The 18,951-nt window shown below is 36.9% G+C and overlaps 2 protein-coding genes across 6 annotated transcripts in view; both read left to right on the top strand.

Annotated features, from left to right (window-relative positions):
* The window catches only part of LOC149724906 (uncharacterized), a 65,039-nt gene extending 57,099 nt beyond the window's left edge, over positions 1-7,940 (top strand). For all 5 annotated transcript variants that reach the window (XM_089892748.1, XM_089892747.1, XM_089892745.1 and 2 more), the window contains 3 exons: positions 5,996-6,199; positions 6,888-6,959; positions 7,048-7,940. In XM_089892748.1, the coding sequence (XP_089748874.1) occupies positions 5,996-6,199; positions 6,888-6,959; positions 7,048-7,593 (822 nt within the window). In that variant the 3' untranslated portion in view covers positions 7,594-7,940. The remainder of the gene's footprint in view (positions 1-5,995; positions 6,200-6,887; positions 6,960-7,047) is intronic.
* Positions 7,941-15,901: 7,961 nt separating this feature from the next.
* Positions 15,902-18,930, top strand: LOC149724905 (uncharacterized). The gene is made up of 5 exons (XM_089892639.1): positions 15,902-16,120; positions 16,736-16,891; positions 17,107-17,457; positions 17,724-17,889; positions 18,369-18,930. The coding sequence occupies exons 1-5, from the start codon at positions 15,986-15,988 to the stop codon at positions 18,479-18,481; spliced, it is 921 nt and encodes a 306-aa protein (XP_089748765.1). The 5' UTR covers positions 15,902-15,985; the 3' UTR covers positions 18,482-18,930.
* Positions 18,931-18,951: the final 21 nt, after the last annotated feature.

The following is an 18,951-nucleotide window of genomic DNA, read 5'->3' as shown; positions in this document are numbered from 1 at the left end:
CACACCTTTTAAGATCAAATGAAAAGTAGATTTAACATCTATTCAAAGATATTGACGTTTAAACTTTTACATCAGGAAACACTCGATTTAAACAGCGTCTTTTATCTAAACATGCAGAATACTCATTTTCTTCTAAATTTCCTGTGGCTACAACACACCAGAGCCATAGGAATAACCGGTAGCCTATACATAGGTTTTTCTATGGTTTTGCAACATATTAGCTGGATTTTTCTACGACATCAAACATGATATACTCTTTCTATGGATAAACGGTAGTATCGCCAAAGAGCACTTTAAAAGTTAATAGCAATTAATAGTTTAGGGCCAAAACATATTGTCGCAGAAGCCCTATAAAGCTTTGAAACAATTTCATTATAGGGGGAAAATTACATTGACCCAAAGATATTGAAAACATTCCATGACAAATGCTTCCAGCAAGCAATGCAGCAATACGAGGAACATGATGTGTTTGAACCAGATGAGAGTAACAAACAATGTCAAAAACTAAAGACACGATTGAATGGTTGTTATGCAATTATACAACAGGATAACGAAGCGCGTAAGGTATTTGCTTTTGTTTAAATATTAATATGCACGATAATTAGTTACAGTAATTAGGTACGGGAACAAAACAAAATAATGGATAAACTTGGTGTTGCTGGGAATGTTTATTTCGAGGAAATGAAAAAGGTATGAAGTAAAGGCTTTTTAAATTTATTCATTTGAATGAGCATTTAAAGATACTTAAATAGCTTGGATGCTTTAGATTTGGTTGTCATTCTTTTTGCCACTCAATGACCTGGCAATAACTGTATATTACTATCCCTGAAATGTCAATCAGTAACTAAAGGTGTTGTAGCGGCCCGTCGTAATATTACGTCACACGAATTCTTTTGTCCCCAATATTGACCTTAATGTTTGACGTCTCGTGCTAACCTTCCAATAATGCAGCGGATATACCCTGCAGTTAATTATTATAACCTCGTTATCGCCATTTATCACACCGGTTCGTCTGACAACCGAAATTCCTTTTTTCCCCTCAAACTAATTCCCTGCTATATATACCGTTGCGTAAATCGCCATTTTAATTAAGAGAAACGAGAACTAAACGAGACAATATCGAAAGAACGAAATACTAACAATTAGAACGATTATAAGAATAAAAGAGACAAATACAGTTACTGTAACTGAGGGTACAGAACCGTGTGATTTCTTGCCAGCCAAAACCCTAGATAACCCAGACTAGGAAACGGCAAACGACAACTCCTAGATAACCTAGACTAGGACGTAGCTTTAGACACCCACGAGCGCACGAAGTCAACTGCAGATCACCTGCAATCAGCTCACAAACAATATACCAACAACGGGTGTCTAAAAGTGGTGACCTCGGCGTGATCAAACGAACAGACGTGATCAAACGAACAAAAGTGATCAAAAGAACAGGAAAAGAAAATATATTATCAATCAAAGCAAGCTACAAGCAGAGACAAAACCTGCATTGGACGAGAGTCGAGTGTAGGCTACCACAAACGTGACACTTCATCGAGCGACCTTCGCCATCGCCCCAGAAGTTTCTTCGCGGGGGAGCACCGTTTGAACCAACAGTTGTATTTTTTTTGTTTTATATAGTTAACAATAACAACACCTTTTTTTCTTTTCTTAAATCTTTTGTAAAATATTTACGCCCCCGACTATCGTGGGTCAGCTATATAATCTATACTATAGCCATATAACATCTTAACACTTTACGTTTTTTCTAGTTATTGCATACGATGCAAGGCATAACGGAAAACTGGTTTTCTACAAATCCATTTCTACCACTAATTAACAACAGTGCACCAATCGTCCAAGAACGGGCTATTCCGAACACACCCACTACTCGATCACCACCGGGGTTTCAAAAGGTTAGTGGCATTTCATCTGTGTTGCATAATGTCGCAAGCACACCGTTCGACCTTATGTCTTTCAATAGCGCCGACGGTACACCAGTAACTACCGCGCCACACAATCCAGATTTTTTGGTTAGCAGCCCAAATATCCCGAGTAATATTTCGGTCCATTCATTTTTGCCTGTAATTATTGCCTGTAATTAAAGATGTGAATACCCCAAATCGCGTCAAACTGCCTAATTTTTGGACAATTGCCGCACTCTCTTGGTTTAATTGTGCCGAGATTACGTTCAGGCAACGCAACGTAGATAATGACGCTGATAAGTACCTTGCGGTTGTCGACGCATTAAATGTTACACAGTTTTCGCGTGTACAACATGCACTTTTGCCAGATACCAAACATGCGTATTTTTTTATTAAGAGGGCTTTGTTACGCGCATTTGCGAGCCCAGATGGCGATAAATTTGAGGAAATAAACCGACTATGTATTGGGAATGACGATCCGATTGATTTCGTGAACAAAATGAAATCAATTCTGGGAAACGATCGTTCACATCCACTCGCGATGAGGCTCATGCGAATAAAATTATTAAACTGCCTTCCCTGTGAAGTAGAGGCCGCACTACGCAAGTGGAGTTTTTTGAATTTTAACGCCTTGGTTGAACGCACTGATAGTTTAATGAAAGGTCATCGCAAACGGTTAAATTATGAGCACAGCAACCGTAGGTCTAGTAAACGACAAGGTGGTTTCTCCCGACAGACATGCGCTGGTAATTCCCGGTCGCATGCACACGCTCGTTATTTCAACGACCACATCCGCTTTCCGCTTCCGGTCTATGCTTTTATCATAAACGATTCGGTCGTAATGCGATTCGCTGTGCACAACCTTGCGCATGGCAACAGAAAAGGCATTCTTCACATACGCCTTACGAATTACCCACGAGACAGCGCACTCGTTACACTGATTCTTATGCGCGCAACACCAACAGACGTGTTAATAGTCATTTTTTTTGTTTTTGATTCGCGCAACAACATTAATTTCTTGGTAATACGAACTCGGCGGTCTCTGTGATTCCTCCTTTAAACAATAAAATGTCCCTGTTCCATGCCAACCCTCCGATTTCAGCACTGACCGACACCAACATTAAAGCTTATGGGTGTCAACACATGTCAGTCTCCCTCGCTAGCTGTGGAACTTTTCAATGGAAGTTTCATATCGCGAATGTACGCCACCCCATTCTTGGTCTAGACTTCCTAGATCACTTCAGTGTGTCGATTGATATCGCTAATCGACGAATTTTTCGCGACCCGCGCTTTCCACGTCGCATTTTTCGACATCGCCATAAACAACCCGGCAATTCCAAACATTTACCACGCCCTCAGATGAGCACCTTGTTAACTAGCTATCCCTCCGCCATTAATCATACTAACATGGCGGAAACACGGGTAAACGCTACCACAGCTCAATTAACACGAGCGGCACGTAAAAGCAGTTCGCCTGTAGACACGACTGATACTCTCGTATCCCACAAATCAGAGGTTAGTCGGGACAGTCCCGTTGAACTTCAAACTGTACTGGGTGACGAACCTAGCCAAACGAAACCACCTCCCGGTCAACCTCAAGCGAATAGCAAGATGTCGTCCAAAATAGAAAACTTTTGGAAAACAGTCCGTCGCTCAAACGATCATCGTTTTTATGAAATGCTCGCGAGAACTCTCCGATTGTTGTCCTTGGGGGTAACATGCCAGCATAAGGATTATACCTTTATTTCTTTGTCCTTGGGGGTGACCGGGCAGCTGCAACGCTGCCAAATACATGCTGTTTCATGTTACCATTATATTGTGGCGCTGGTTATTGTGTCCGGCGGTGCTTAAAAAAAACGAAGTCGTTCGGGTGTGTACGCAACCACGTGCAACTACAGAAACGAAATGTCACAACACCCGATCAAACCCTGGTCGACACTGCACTATACAAAATACATAACTAACACCCACAACTCACGCACACAGATTACCAGTTATTTACATGCTTTGTTATTGTGTGTGTGACTATAACTATACGTGCGGTGTTTAGATGTTTTACAGGCAACCCGAATTTGGACCAAGCTGATCCCGAGAGTCACACTTTCCTTCTTTTGTATTTAAGACGAGCCTCTACAACGAGCACCACTCCGGCATATTTGACTATTGTTTTCTAATTTTTTCAATGTCCAAAGGGAGGTGTTGTAGCGGCCCGTCGTAATATTACGTCACACAAATTCTTTTGTCCCCAATATTGACCTAAATGTTTGACGTCTCGCGCTAACCTTCCAATAACGCAGCGGATACACCCTGCAGTTAACCGAGTTAGCGCCGATGCTCCCATTGTGTCCTATGCATTATAACCTCGTTATCGTCATTTATCACGCCGGTTCGTCTGACAACCGAAATTCCTTTTTTCCCTGCTATATATACCGTTGTGTAAATCGCCATTTTAACTAAGAGAAACGAAAACTAAACGAGACAATATCGAGAGAACGAAATACTAACAATTAGAACGATTATAAGAATAAAAGAGACAAATACAGTTACTGTAACTGAGGGTACAGAACCGTGTGATTTCTTGCCAGCCAAAACCCTGGATAACCCAGACTAGGAAACGGCAAACGACAACTCCTAGATAACCTAGACTAGGACGTAGCTTCAGACACCCACGAGCGCACGAAGTCAACTGCAGATCACCTGCAATCAGCTCACAAACAATATACCAACAACGGGTGTCTAAAGTATCACCAGATGGAGAAGTTTCATTTTTATAACTCTATAAAGATTATGGAAAATGTGTACCATGTTGGGCTATAGGAGCCTAAAGGAATACTAACAGAATTCTCATGTACAAGAATCTCTCTTCTAAATATGGTTAAGTAAGGAAGCTTAAACAACTAACAAACCCAACTTGAGTTTACACAGTTTTGTGAAAGTTCAAATTAGAATGGGAAACTGTGTAAATCTTATTTCTGTTAATCGTATAAGGCATATCTATAAACAAGGATTCAACCTAACAGTAAATAATTTTAAATTATTATTTAGGTTGCAGGTGGACAACATTTAGAAGATGTTATTACAGCAAAGGCCGAAGCTGAAAGAAAAGCACATGAATTGTTTAAAACATCCACCAGTGACTGTAACCAGGACTTGGTAAAGGAGCGTGAGAACAAACTGAATAAAGCTATTCAATTAAAACACAGGGAGTTTGAAAGAATAAACAAAGACCGATTGGTAATTTTAATACTTTATATAAAAATGTTGAACTACGTATTCGTAATAATTCTATTTATTGCAGGAATTGCTTCTTCAGCAATTATCAAACTTAGCTAATGAATGTCGAATGGGTTATGTGGAAATAATGGAAAAGGTAATTATAATAAGTTAAATAACAGTATGTGTTAATGTGATATATATATAAGAGTAGTAAGATTTCCAATATGTCAACGCACTGTTATATTTTATAGGAAAGTAAAAAGGAAGAAACGGTTGAATATTTACGGGCAGCACATCAACAAGCATCTGGAAGTTGTTTGGAAAAATTTAAAGATTCTGAAATTGGGAAGGGATTTAGGTGTAAAGAAGAACTGCTAAAATGTTTAGAAGATGGGATTAGTGAATGTTTTCAAGGATATGAAAATGGAATATTGCAAAAAGCTATGGAGGAAAAACGGCAGAAAATTGTATCAAATATTTGTTTTACTTTTAAAATTTGCAGAGAATGGATGAATGTAACATACTTTACCCTAGCCTAGGCCTGACTGTACATTTTGAGATTTAATCATGTTTTGCAGTTTTTTTTTTGTAATATATTTATTTAGATTGCTAACCAACTGTGCTACAGCTCCAAACTTTTTTAAAAGAATTTCAAAACGCTACAACTTTTGTTTATTATAACATTGCTTAGTTAAAATAAGTTTTTTTGTTAATATATACCTTTTGCAGGAGAAAGAAAAAATGATCTATGTGTAGAACGTGCTCGAACAGTAAATAAATATTCTGCACAATTTGAAGTAAGCTATAAACTGCATTATGTGTTGTATTGCATTATATTGTTTTCTAATTAAAATTTCTTCATTTAGAAAGTGGAGAGTAAATATGTAGAAGATGATTATCTTCACCAAATTCACGAAAGTTCCAAGCAACAAGCATTGCAAACCTATGCTAATAATGAACATAATGTTTCACCTGAAGCTCGCGACAGTTTTTCGGAAAACATGGATAAACTTAAAAATGAAATGGAACAAATTTTTAGTTTTAAAACAGATATGAATAAGAACAACAAGGTGTGTCAATATTGTTGTATTAAGAAGAATAACTTTTATTTTTGATTACGGGAGCGGAGATTAAAAACTAGTTTTAAACGAAAAGAAAGTTTAAAACTAGATAAAGCACCAATCAAAACAAGAGTCTTTAAAAACCCGCTGTGATTGAAATCAAGAAGGCTAACGAGTATGAAACCTCAACTTTAAAAGCCATTTCTATAGTGATGAAATACCTCATGTTTATTAGTTTATATAAGGACTCTGATGTAGACTAATTCGCTTCAATGGATTTCTGAGAATTGCACCAGCGCAGCCCATTTTGATAAACTCGGTATTGATAAATTTACAGTTGCACACATTCTTTTGATAGGATTTCCCAAAAAATGTGGCATATTTAATCTGTCATACCGGGGCACTGTTGTTTCAACCCGGCGTCCTCTTTCATACACTTTGGTAACTGATAAAGGGAATAACAAGGGGAAATCCATTAGTTACCACTGGGTTCAAATAAGTACTGTTAAGCACAGTGTAATGGCAACAATGAAACCGGTATCCTTTTTCCAGAAAATATTGAAAAAATCAAACAAATATAAACTAAGCACCAGCCGTAGGAATTTTTATTACTGTTCAACAGTACTTCAATGCATTTTATAAAGTGTATGGTTTGTTGTTAATGCAAAGTAATACCATTTTTTCTATTTTAAAACAGGAAAAAGTGGAGCGGATTATTCAATTGTTCCGTGCAGAAGTTTCAGTTGAATACTTGGAAACAATGAAAGAGGTAATTTTGCAAAGACCTTGTTTTAAATCATTTTTTAAACAAACAGAGAACGAATTCGGTAGAAGCAGCTTTAATAAATTACATACAGGTAGCAAAGTATGGAGAGCCAGTTTTAAACAAAGTGCATGAGATATACAAAAAGTATATCAGCGAAAAAGTGAAACAAGAAATTCCCATCTCAACCCTTCGAAAATCTACAAAAGAAGAGTGTAATCAGATGCTTGATGAACTAAGAGAGAAGGTTAAAGCACATTGGACAACTTGGTTGATTTACGTTGCTGTTGGAGCTACCATACTTGCAGCTGCTGGTAGTTTAATTGCATTTTTAGGTGTTGCGGCAGCTGGAGTTGTTGCAACTCAAGGTGCTGCAACCGCTGCTGTTGCCGCTGTTGAGGGTACTGCTGTTGGTGGTGCTATTAGTACCATTGTTAGTGGTGTTGTTACCGCTGTTGAGGGTACTGCTGTTGGTGGTGCTATTAGTACTGCTCTTGGTGGTACTGCTCTTGCAGCTAACACATCTGCTACAATAATGCTTATTATAGAAAGATTTTTTTCTTGGATGATGAAGAAGAATATTAAAGATTCTCCATCTTTCACAACCTTGCAGGAGGTCCGACCTTTTTTTATAAACTAAAGATTATTCTGACCCTTATCATATCATTATAATCACAGAGAACTAATATAATAGTGTGTTAACCGCACAGACTTCTCATACCTAATTTCACTAATCCCATGTGACCTTCTTTGTTTTCACGTTATGTCGTCTGTTGTGCCTTTTATGTTGAAAATTCAATTTTGATTATAATGTCATTGATTTGATCACCCTACATATTTGTGAGCCCCTTGCATAATATCATCACACAAATTGGTCATATTAATACGCTATTGAATCAAAACTTCAGCTAAAATTTGTTGGAAATGTATTTAATGTATATATCATAAACAAGCAAATATAACATAATAAACTAGATAATAAATTTATTGGAAAATTTTTGTAGACACCATTAGTGCAAGTGTTAACTAAAGTTTGTTACCTAGTATGGGATTTTTAAAGTAGGGTTTTAGACTTAACGATTTAAGAAAATGGCTCCATATGCCCATGTAATTCTTCATATGCGCATATATTTACCAGCCTCCCTAAAACAGTAAAGGTAAGTGTATATTTTGGTAGTGGCGTGTTATTCAGTTATTTCATAACGAGACTTATGACGTAACATTCACGCGAGTAGTACAAACAAAGCAAAATCCAAACGACCAACAATCTTAAGACTCTTAACAGACCGCAGCGATTGTGAACTGAGAAATTGCGTGTGCCGTAATAAAGAACCGTCGCACGCCACAAAACTTGTAGCATTTTTTACTGTATAATGTAATGTAGTATAAAGCAAAGAGATTTTTTACTGTATAATGTAATGTAGTATATAAAGCAAAGAGATTAAAACCAATCTCTTTAGACTTAGTATATCTTTGATATGGTTTTAATCTCTTTGGTATAAAGTAATAATATATGTTAATAAATAATAATGTTATAGTAAATAGTATGTCATAATAATATTGTAATAAAATAGTACTTAACTGAAGTCTTGCAAGACAACTTCTTTCCTTCCAACTTGTAACCTGTTTGGAACCAACCTTATCTAAACTGAAAAGTAGTAACTTTTTGAACAGACGTTTTATGCGCGTAATCAACTGGTGCGGGGCGTCAGTCACGTGAGCAATCTGACCAATCAGCTTTGGATAGCTGTCTTAACGTGACGTCAGTTTAACATTATGACGTAATAAACTGAGTTTACAATGATTCGCAATTTTGAATTTATATTATAAGCGATTATGGATCTGAAGAATAATTCTAAAGATTATGAATATTTACATTTTATTACGATTTTGTCATAAGTTTATAAGCTTTAGTGATAATAAAACTTTAATGATAATATGTAACCTATAGCAATTTATTGTATATGTGAAGCAGAGTCCGTATATAAACATGTTTATATACGGACTCTGATGTGAAGAATTTGGTATTGCAAAAACATCAATTGATAAATACTGTATTCCACCACGGCCTACTAGAGATTCACCACGGCCTACTAGAGATTAGGATTGTTTTGTATTAATAAAGTGTTTAAAATTAACTGTAAGATAACCTACAGGTAGTCCTTTAGGTTAGAACAGATTATGTAGTCCCGTATTACTGGGATTCGCACTCAGTGGAAGAAAATTACGAGACAGTATAGCTCTGTATATCCATTTTGCTACTGAAACAACTTCTGTGTTCAAACCAGTGATTGTGTCTAAACTAAACTAGCGCACATTGCGTTAGTAAACAAGATTGTTTCAGTAATCGTCGTTTGGTTTGCAGGTTCAATGATTATTTGTCAATGTACAGATGTTTTATTTTGACACACTTTCGCGTCTGAACTTACTTACTGATACAGTTCATTCAAATTATATTATATACATTCAACTACAGTTCACCATGGTATACAAGTGCGCTGCATATTTAAATTGGTCTTGTTATCAGTCCTGTCTGAAGAAACCTTCGTTCTTTTGGCTCCTGGACGAACGGACTTGACGGCAAAGTGGCTTATATACGGCAGACTGGCAGCTTGGTCCACACGGTGCAATTTACGAGAATGATTATGAAGCTCACTTGGTAAAGCATGGAAAGCGAAAAACCCTTAAAACTGAATCTGGTTCCAACTATTCCGTTAAAGCCAATTTGCTTACAACCATCTCTTCTATAGTTACCCCAACTTTAGTTTAACTTATTAACACATGCTTTGGTGGACAGTAGTCAATCCTAAAACAAGATTCTCTTCAAAACCAAGTGATTCAGCCATTGTTATATAAATGATGATTAAGTGAATGATTTAACGTTATTTGCTGGTTGGTTGGTTGGTTGGACACTTATATGGTTTGCCAAATCAAACATCCAATGCTTTGAGGATAACCCTGCCCTCACAAGCAGCATTGGAGGAGTTTCTCAATGAAAGTTTTATTTCTTTCTTGTTTAATCCCGTCTTGGTGCTGTAAACTGTGTTTACGCCTTTATTATGTTTACAAGTCTTTATTTATAATGTTATTTTGCTGTTCGGTCGCTTCTAACGCTGCGTGTAGCTATACTTCCGTAAATAATTGACCTCATTGCTAAATTCGTATATTTTTCAATGCGTTTTCCCATTACTGGTACCTTTTTTAGGCAAAATACATGACGTAACAATTGAAAATATTGGTGTCTGTGACGTATAATAGGCCTTCTAATTTCAAACGTAAAATGTGAATTATCAGGCCGTATGTCTAGTAGGCCGTGATTCCACAAATTCATTTAAAATGATAATAACAGAAAATTTATAATATGTTATTAAAGTTCTTTTGCCACAAATTTGGTATCGCCATTTTGCATTAACTGCTTCTCGTAATTGTGCACGTAGTGACCGTACAGATGATTTTACGTCGAACATGTTGGTATTTTTGTTCTTTGCCACGATTTTTTTGCATGATTTGTTACAGAATTTATATACAGTATGTGGGAAGAGATGGGACACCTATTCATTCTACTTTATCGTCCCATTTGGTAGTAAACGATGACGAACTTTCAAATAATTATAAAACTGTATTCTTACGACTTCCATAGACCGTTGTTGGTTGTTTAAAACACGATCAGGATGTTTGGATATTATGTGCTAAAGGTGTCCCATCTTACCCCACAGAACCATATTTTATGCTGCTATTTTGGTAAAAAATTGGCACGATTTTCTCTTTTCAACACAAGTTATTGTCTCATAACTTCAACCCTCGCGCAACCTTGTCGAACATGATTTTAAAATGCGGACTAGAAAAAAAAGCAGTGCTCAAACAAATCTTTATAGTGTACGAAATGTCTTATTCTAGGACTAAAATTAACCGTTTGTACCGGTATGTAATTCAGTATATTGTGTGCCATAGAATTGTATATATCGTTGTTAAGCTAGAATCACTAACTGTAATGATATCGGAATATATAAACATGCAAAATCTCCTGTTTTCTTCCCAGCAAAGTCAATGTCTGCAAAATGGTATTCTAGTAAGAGTACAGCAAGTAAGATACAGCACAAAAAAAAACAGAAACAAATTAATCAGAGTTTAAATAGAAGAATGGTGCCGTGGCAAAGTGGTTAGCGCGCCTGCCTGTAACCCAGAGGTAGTGGGTCAAGACTCGTCGCTGCTACCATTGTGGGCGTATGTGTTCTGGGCAAGACACTTAACGGCAATTGCTCCAACCCAGTGGTCACTAACGGGTTGTCTTGTCCAAACTTTCAGCCACAATAAAAAATGAAAAAAATACCAAAAAAATTAATCACTGACAAAGTAACATACATGGTAACACGTGGGCTGACACGAGGTGCACAGCACCTGTGTTATAACGACTGTCGTTTTCTGGCCACGCGAGGATAATGTAAGTTACATTCATTCATTAACATTCAGAATGTAACTGTATCACATTTCATCATTTAGTTAAAACGATCCGGACTGTAAATTTTGAGATTCAATCATGTTTTGTATTTTTTTTTGTCAAATATTATTAAAGGGTACCAATAAAAAAAACAAAATTAGAATATGGATAGAGATGCCTAAATATGAACTAAAGGTACAAACAAAGTTTCAATAATCAAAACAGCCTCTAAGTCTAAAGAAGTCGAGTAAAAAACAGTTGGGTAAAAAACCGGCAGTGCGACAATGCATGGGATTTACTATATATAAAAATTTTTGACCGTTTTTATAGTGTCTGAACCACTAAAGAATTTTCAATGTTTTCTGATTTGATACAATGAATGCTTCTTTATTTAAATTACAGTAGGTTGGGAGAATGAATGTATGAATGAATGTAACTTACTTTAAATGGGACACCTTTTTCCCCTATTTTCCCGTCCCATTTGGTAGTAAACAAAAAAACATTCAAAGGATTATAAAACTATATCCTCACGACTCCTATAGACTGTTGTTAATTGTTTTAAACACGATCCGAATATTAAATATTATGTGCTAAAGGTGTCCCATCTTCCCCCACCCTACTATATAAAATAAAAGTAAAAATATAGACTAGGCCTCTATTACATTTTTTTTTTTTTTTAATTTTTGATTTTAAATAGCTAAATCGTTATTAAACCCAGTTTAATTCTATTTCAAAATACCAAATTACTCTGACTTAAGACAAAAATGTGTGCTGATGTTTTTTTTTAGTTTGGACAATGTTTATTGACCATGTTCCCACAACAAAGAAAGACGAGTTCACTTATTACTGCGGATACCCACTTCGTCAATATACGGTGTTTGACCTGTAACTCAAAGTAAAACAACTTATATGACAAAGCAAACGGCATGACAGAGCATAGAGATTTGCATGTGTAAACGAACAATGACTTTAACGAGTTGTAAATTCTACTGACATACAGGGTCGGGTTCCTTAGCGACCAATTTAAAAATAAGCAAAGTATGACGTATGGGTTTGACTGCGGCAAATAATCAATCTGTGCACTAGATTTGAGATGACGCACTTCGTATACATAGTTAACTATGCGAAATATGTGCTTACCATTACAAAACGTTTACGCCTTTACGACATATAGTACTGTGGAGGAGATGGGACACCTTTAGCACATAACATCCAGATATCCTGAACAACGCTCTAAGGGAGTTGCAAGAATACGGTTTTATAAATCTATGAATGTTCTTTGTTTACTACCAAATTTGACGAGGAAATAAAAAGAAAAGGTCCTGTCCCATCTTCCCCCACCCTACTATATGTGAATGTTGAAAATAATAATTACATTGAGTGCATAATACCTGAAAAGTAATCTAAAAGTAACGAAAATAAAATATATCGAATTCCTTATTAAAGTTAATACGCATAATATTTCGTCAAATGAACATTATTTTTAGGTGATTTTAATAGAAAGGTAAAACAGGAATGTTACGAAGTATTGTATAAAGTCAAAAAAACGACTAATTAGAATCTTATTTACACCTCATTGATGCTACTTCCTATACGTCACTTTTCCGGTGTATTTCTTTAAACAGAAGTCATTGGCGTTCACACTTTCCTTTCTTGAGCGGTTATCTCTTATTTAAACAGCGCAAACTAGCCACCGTCACTTAATGCTCTTAATTGTGTGTAATGAGTTGCACGAAACAGCACGAGATTTTCCCAACTGACGGAAAGTCGCGCGCGCGAAACACAAGAGCAAATATTTGGATTAGAGGCTACAGGTCTTTATTAGCGAGCAAGAGAGTCAGAACTTCACAATAGCCCAATGAGCCAGCCACGGTCAGATACAAACATATGACAATGCTTATTATGTATGCTGTATGTATTGTCATAAGCTCGCTGACGCAAGAACAGCTATAACAATATAGAGTTCATCAGTTAGAAAAAAGCTTCGAAGCTTTTATGAACCGTTTGTAACGGTTTTGGCTTTTTTTGTATAGGCTAAGTTTTCAATATCAAACAGTAACAGTAGCTATACAGTTTATATAAAAACTCAGCCATAAATATGCATAGATCTATATATAGATGACGGCCTATAGTTAAACTTATATATTTTACAAAACTATTATAGTTTACAAAACACGGACGTGTAAGTTTATATGAGTTATGCGAACTGTAACAAGTTAAAGAACGAATGTTGATTGAGTAAAACCGTAACAAACATACCGGCGTTTAGAATATATTTTCTCAGCTGAAACAAAGGCGTGTTATTGTTTATTGTCAAAGTGAAAGGAGTACAAGTAATGCAAATTGGGTAAGAGGCAATCGTGACGGCGCAGGTAGTGCATCATAGACGTATGAGAAGTTTTGGTATAAACTACCTGATCGTCGCTTTTTCTGAACTCGCATGACGTTCTGTCGTTTGTTTGACTGGCGGAGATGAATCGGCCTGAACTAAGGACAGCGAAAGATAAACCGGATTCAAAATGCTTGCTGCTTGAAAAACAAGAGGTTGTGTGACCTGTTTATAAACTGCAGTGCTGCAGCGCTGTACGAGTTGTTTAAGTGAGCAGTTTTAGGAGATTTAGTTAGGGTGCTGGCAGCAGCTAAACTGCCCCGTTGTTTAAAATGCGAAGAGACTCAATGACAAGGTACTGCAAGGGTATTGTCGATGTTACAAAGGCGTCCAAGTGCTCTTACAGTGTAAGTACCGACGAAGAGTGAACGGTTTAACCGCACAAATAAGAGTACATGTATAATTCCTGATTTCTTCTTGTAAATATTCATGTAGAAAGTTTAAGTAATTGTTTTAAGTAGAAAATCACGAGTTTGTTGTTTACAGTGCACTTGCCACAACATACGAATTACGGCCTGCAAATTTTAATGAGCGGATCCCGCCATGCAGCTGCGGTGGTTAGAGTGAAACTGGCAACTATAGACGCGTGCGGGAGGTGTAAGCTGTAAATTACCACTAAAATAGTCCAGAAGCGAGGTGTATGTATAGGACCACGCGATATCCCAAATTCGCATGGGCAGATAAAGACTCCCGCTGCTAAAGGCAATGGGAATGAGAAACGTTTGTCAGCGGCCAGAAAGGCGCCATTGCGGGAGTAATTGGAATGAAAAATTGGACGTGTCAGAAAAAAAGGCAGGTATTTATAAAAAGAGAGTCAAATGAAATGCAAGACAGATCTCATATAAATTCTGAAACGTATAGGGATAGAATTAGAAGTAGTATAGAATATTGTTGGTATAATGCAATTTTAAAACGCGAGTGTATGACAGTGAATGAAAAAAGCTATTACACTAACAGCGTTATTAAAAGTTATGGTTATGCAACGTGCGTTATGTATGGACTTAAGAATATAAACGCCGGATTTTTCGTCCCCATTTTTCTTTATAAAACAAGATTTTTTGCAAATGAAGGTACAATACGCGGAACGTACGTGTAGATATATCTTATATGTACTTTTAACGCTTGATAACGCTAGCTTTGGGTTGACATTTTATCCCTAAAGCGATAGAAAGATACGACTAGTTTTGAAGAAGAACAGGAATTTAATTTTGTGTCTTAAAATACACTAGACACAGATTTGCGGCAAAAGTGCTCACAAAGCTGAAGATTCAAAAGATAATTATTACCCGGTTAAGTTTGTTCAGAGCGTGTGTTAAAGGATATTTGAGACTACTACATGATGGGACACTGCTCTATTTATGTCTCCAAAGTATGAATATGTTACATAATTAAGTATATGCGGGTGGGGTAAGATAGGACATTTTTTATTATATTTCCTTGTCCTATTTGGTAGTAAACAAAGCACATTTAAAGAATTATAAAACTGTATCCTCACGACTCCCATAGACCGTTGTTAATTGTTTAAAACACGATCATGGTATTTAGATATTATATGTGCAAAATGTGTCCCATCTTACCCCACAGTGCTATATACGCTTCTTTTGGAGTCCAAAAACGGTGTATTAAATTTGAATTAGTAAATGCGCTATAGGATAAATTCTTTGAACCAAATGTGTGTAATGCGGGCACATTATGTACTACGATAAAGGCAATTATGGTTTATGGTCTTCAGGTTTGGCCGACAATCGGGCGACAGCAAACACAGCGCGCCCAGCGTATTACAAGCGTTGTTACAGACTTAGCGGATTTAAAGTTTTGGTAAATATTGTGGAAATGGGCGTTCCATTCAAATGTAATTGGGCATAGCAATTTATGGATTAAATGAACAGCGGCAGTGTTTGGGGTCTTACGGGAGATTGTTTGATCGCTTAGTGACAAAATGTTTGGCTGTTATTACTTTCTGCGGTAAGCATAACAAGACCCTTCAAAGACTTGACATTTTAAAATTTTCTATTTATGTTTTTGTATCGGAAAATACAGGAAAGCATATATGCTTAGAAAATTGATTGTGTATTGATATGCCAATGGCTGCTTAATGAAACCGTGAAATAAATGGTTGATTAATGTGCACTTTTTTGCATTGCAGATCACATATTGTATAGTTATTTACTATATTACTTTGTCAAGTAAAACTTTTTAAACTAAATGGCAACCATGACAACAAGAAGAAATATAAACATCGACGGCTTGCAAGTACAAACCGATTTGCACCAGCTTAAAGAGCTGTCAAACAAGTTGAATCTTGCTACCAGGCGACCCTCTGTGGTACAGTGGAAACAGGTACGGCAGATTTACTAAATCCTGGTGTTGGTTTGCGTGTATATATGGGCAATATGGCTGGTGATTAAAGGCCTGCGTTCCTGGTACTGAGAAAACAAAAACGGTATTACGTAAGGGCAAAACAAGTGCCAACGTAAACATTACACGTAGCAGACTTAATGTAAAATGCAAAACAGCAACCAAATTTTGTAAATTTTCGGTCCTAAAAACTACTGAAAAACATGTTTTAAATTTCGGTCCTGAAGAAAAAATAAAACAAAATTGTTTCCAAGCACGAGTTGTTTGAGGTCAGAGATACCTGAAATAACGCTGCGTGTTGGGAGATCGTGATGTCTGGATGTCTCGTATTTAAATCCGATACCTCTGAAGAATTTAAACGTGATGTAGCAATCTTTTTCGCAACATCAGAAGTCTAGACTATAAACTGCTGGATAAACATCTGTTGTTACAGAATTCTCAAAATTATGTTACTTTTCTGTCACGCGGCCAACTCTAAAGATAATATACAATGTACACGGTTGATGTGTTTTACCGTTTTCCAATTTATGTTTTTGTGATCATTCACAAAACGAAATTTGATGACGTTAGTTTAAACGTACCCGTTTTACATTTTAGGTCATTGAGTACCGGAAAGCGCGAGGACAGTACGTCAGTTCCTCTCCACCGCAGTATCTGGACAACATGATGACGCAACGATTAAAGCAAGACAGTACGGCTACTGTACAGTCTACATCTACATACGAAGCAGTTCTCGATAACACAGATCCGAAGGTATGTTAAAAATGGATTAATAGCGAAAGTGTACGCAAGGGACGCTATAGATTTAAAGGGATTGTCAAAGGGCAAATATGACAAGGTAAAGCCTTGGTAAAATGAAGCCTTTATTGTAAATGTAAATAATGAAACTGCCAGCTTTGAAGTCGAATTTGTAGAAAGTTATTCTTTACTTTAGTGAAATATTGATTGAGTGTGTATTGTTCCGGCAGGTACACGTAACAGCGGGCGATTTCCACCGTCAGCTGTTTGCAGAGAACATCAATACCCCAACTAAAATGACGTCAGACATGGACGGTATTACTCCAACGCCAACGAGGCGGGTCAGAAGGTATGGGCGCACAGCTATTCCAGAATGCGATGAAGCTGTCAGTCTCGCGGACAAAGCGGCCGATGTCGCCAATAACAATACCCCTGGCCGACCAGAAAAAATGGCCGTTCTGCCGGAGACTTCGAATGTTCCTTTGTTAGTTGAAAATCCAACAAAAAATGAAAATACAGAAGATGTTAGCGCCCGGTACAGACGCGTCGGTCAAATGTTTGAAAAACTACGAAGGGATTTGGTGAGTAGACAATAATTGCTGTAAAACTTCGCCCACAAAGTAACATACTTGGTAACTGATAAGCTGGCACGAGGTGTTTGAAACAGGACACCCATGTTTAACGACCGTCGTTTTCCGGCCACGCGAGGATAAAGTAAGTTACATTTATTCATTCATTCCATGTAATACCGCGAAAAAAACTAAACTTGGTTTAACCTATATTACTGTCTCCGTGATTTCTATTTATTTTCAAATTTTAAATCCGAATCTATATTGTGACGCCACAGGTTATAATGCGAATCGAAGACAACAAACTTGCTCGAAAACTGCTCGACGTCCGCAGTGAAATGAACCTGGTGAGGGCGCAAAAGAGCTGTGCCGAACACGCTGACATGCTTGACGATGTTACTATAGAGTTAGAAGAAGAGGAAGAATTAACGGGATTAATAAAAGGTGAATATTTCGTAATAGCTGAAATATAGTAGATTAGAGTAACATGGTTCATGCTTGATTTAAAAAATGTTGGGAAAAACATTTTTTACCTTGTTACAGTATCCTCACGTATCTAAAAGTGCGTTGTTTTTTGCTAATACACGTTTGGAAAATATGTGAATATGTGCTAACGGTGTCTGTTTTACCCCACAGCAGTAAAATCAAGGAAATCTGATCGAAAATACACACTTTAAATTGTAACATGGTCACCGTGCCGAGATTCGAACTTAAACAATTAAAACTGGCTGTACATGGTAGCCTATGCTAGAGCATGACATAATGTTTTAATGAGGTTTTTAATTTTTCCGTTTAGTTTCATATTCTTCGCTGCCACCCTAAAATGGCTTTAAATTTTAGCTACAAAAAATAACCATCGTGTGCAGCAGCGTAAACTATTTACGTTATACAAACTTTAACCATAACGTTTTGTTTTCCCGCAGCTTGCGACTTGTCACAAGGTAAACCCACTTCCCTACTATCGGCCTTCTCACCTTTGAGAAACATCGGAGTCAGTCGTATGAATTTGAACCGACGCCGATTCTCCATTAGGTAGATTGGGCAACTACAACTTACATGCTTTATGTAAGGTCAAGAGAAAAATTGAACTCTTAAGGGGATTTTGAAACAGATACCAGCTATAAACACATTTTCCCTGTGATATGTACGGCCAAGAGAACTCCAAGAGTAATGAAACGGATTTCAGCACCGATTTAAAAATTTTACTTCCAAGAGTTGGCCCTTGGCCGCTTTAAAGTTCCAAACCGTATTTTTGAACCCGGTCGTACGTTTTGTGTTTGGCGAAACTAAACTCTGCATAAATGAGTCGCGAATCGTTATTGTGCAGTTTTATGCATCAGATATCAGTTCTCTCAACTAGGCTTGCGACTTTTTTTATTTGAGTTTTTGCCTAATTTTTGCAACTTTTTTATTTGTGTTTTAACCGAATTTTTGCGACTTTTCTATTTGTGTTTTCCAAAAATAAAAAAAAGACATTTAGAACAATACTTTTTTTTCACAGTTACA

Source organism: Ciona robusta, chromosome 14 (genome assembly GCF_009617815.1).
Source record: "Ciona robusta chromosome 14, ASM961781v2".
Taxonomy (NCBI): Eukaryota; Metazoa; Chordata; class Ascidiacea; order Phlebobranchia; family Cionidae; genus Ciona; species Ciona robusta.
The sequence above is the reverse complement of the archived record's forward strand: the minus strand, read 5'-3'. Positions and strand labels throughout refer to the sequence as shown.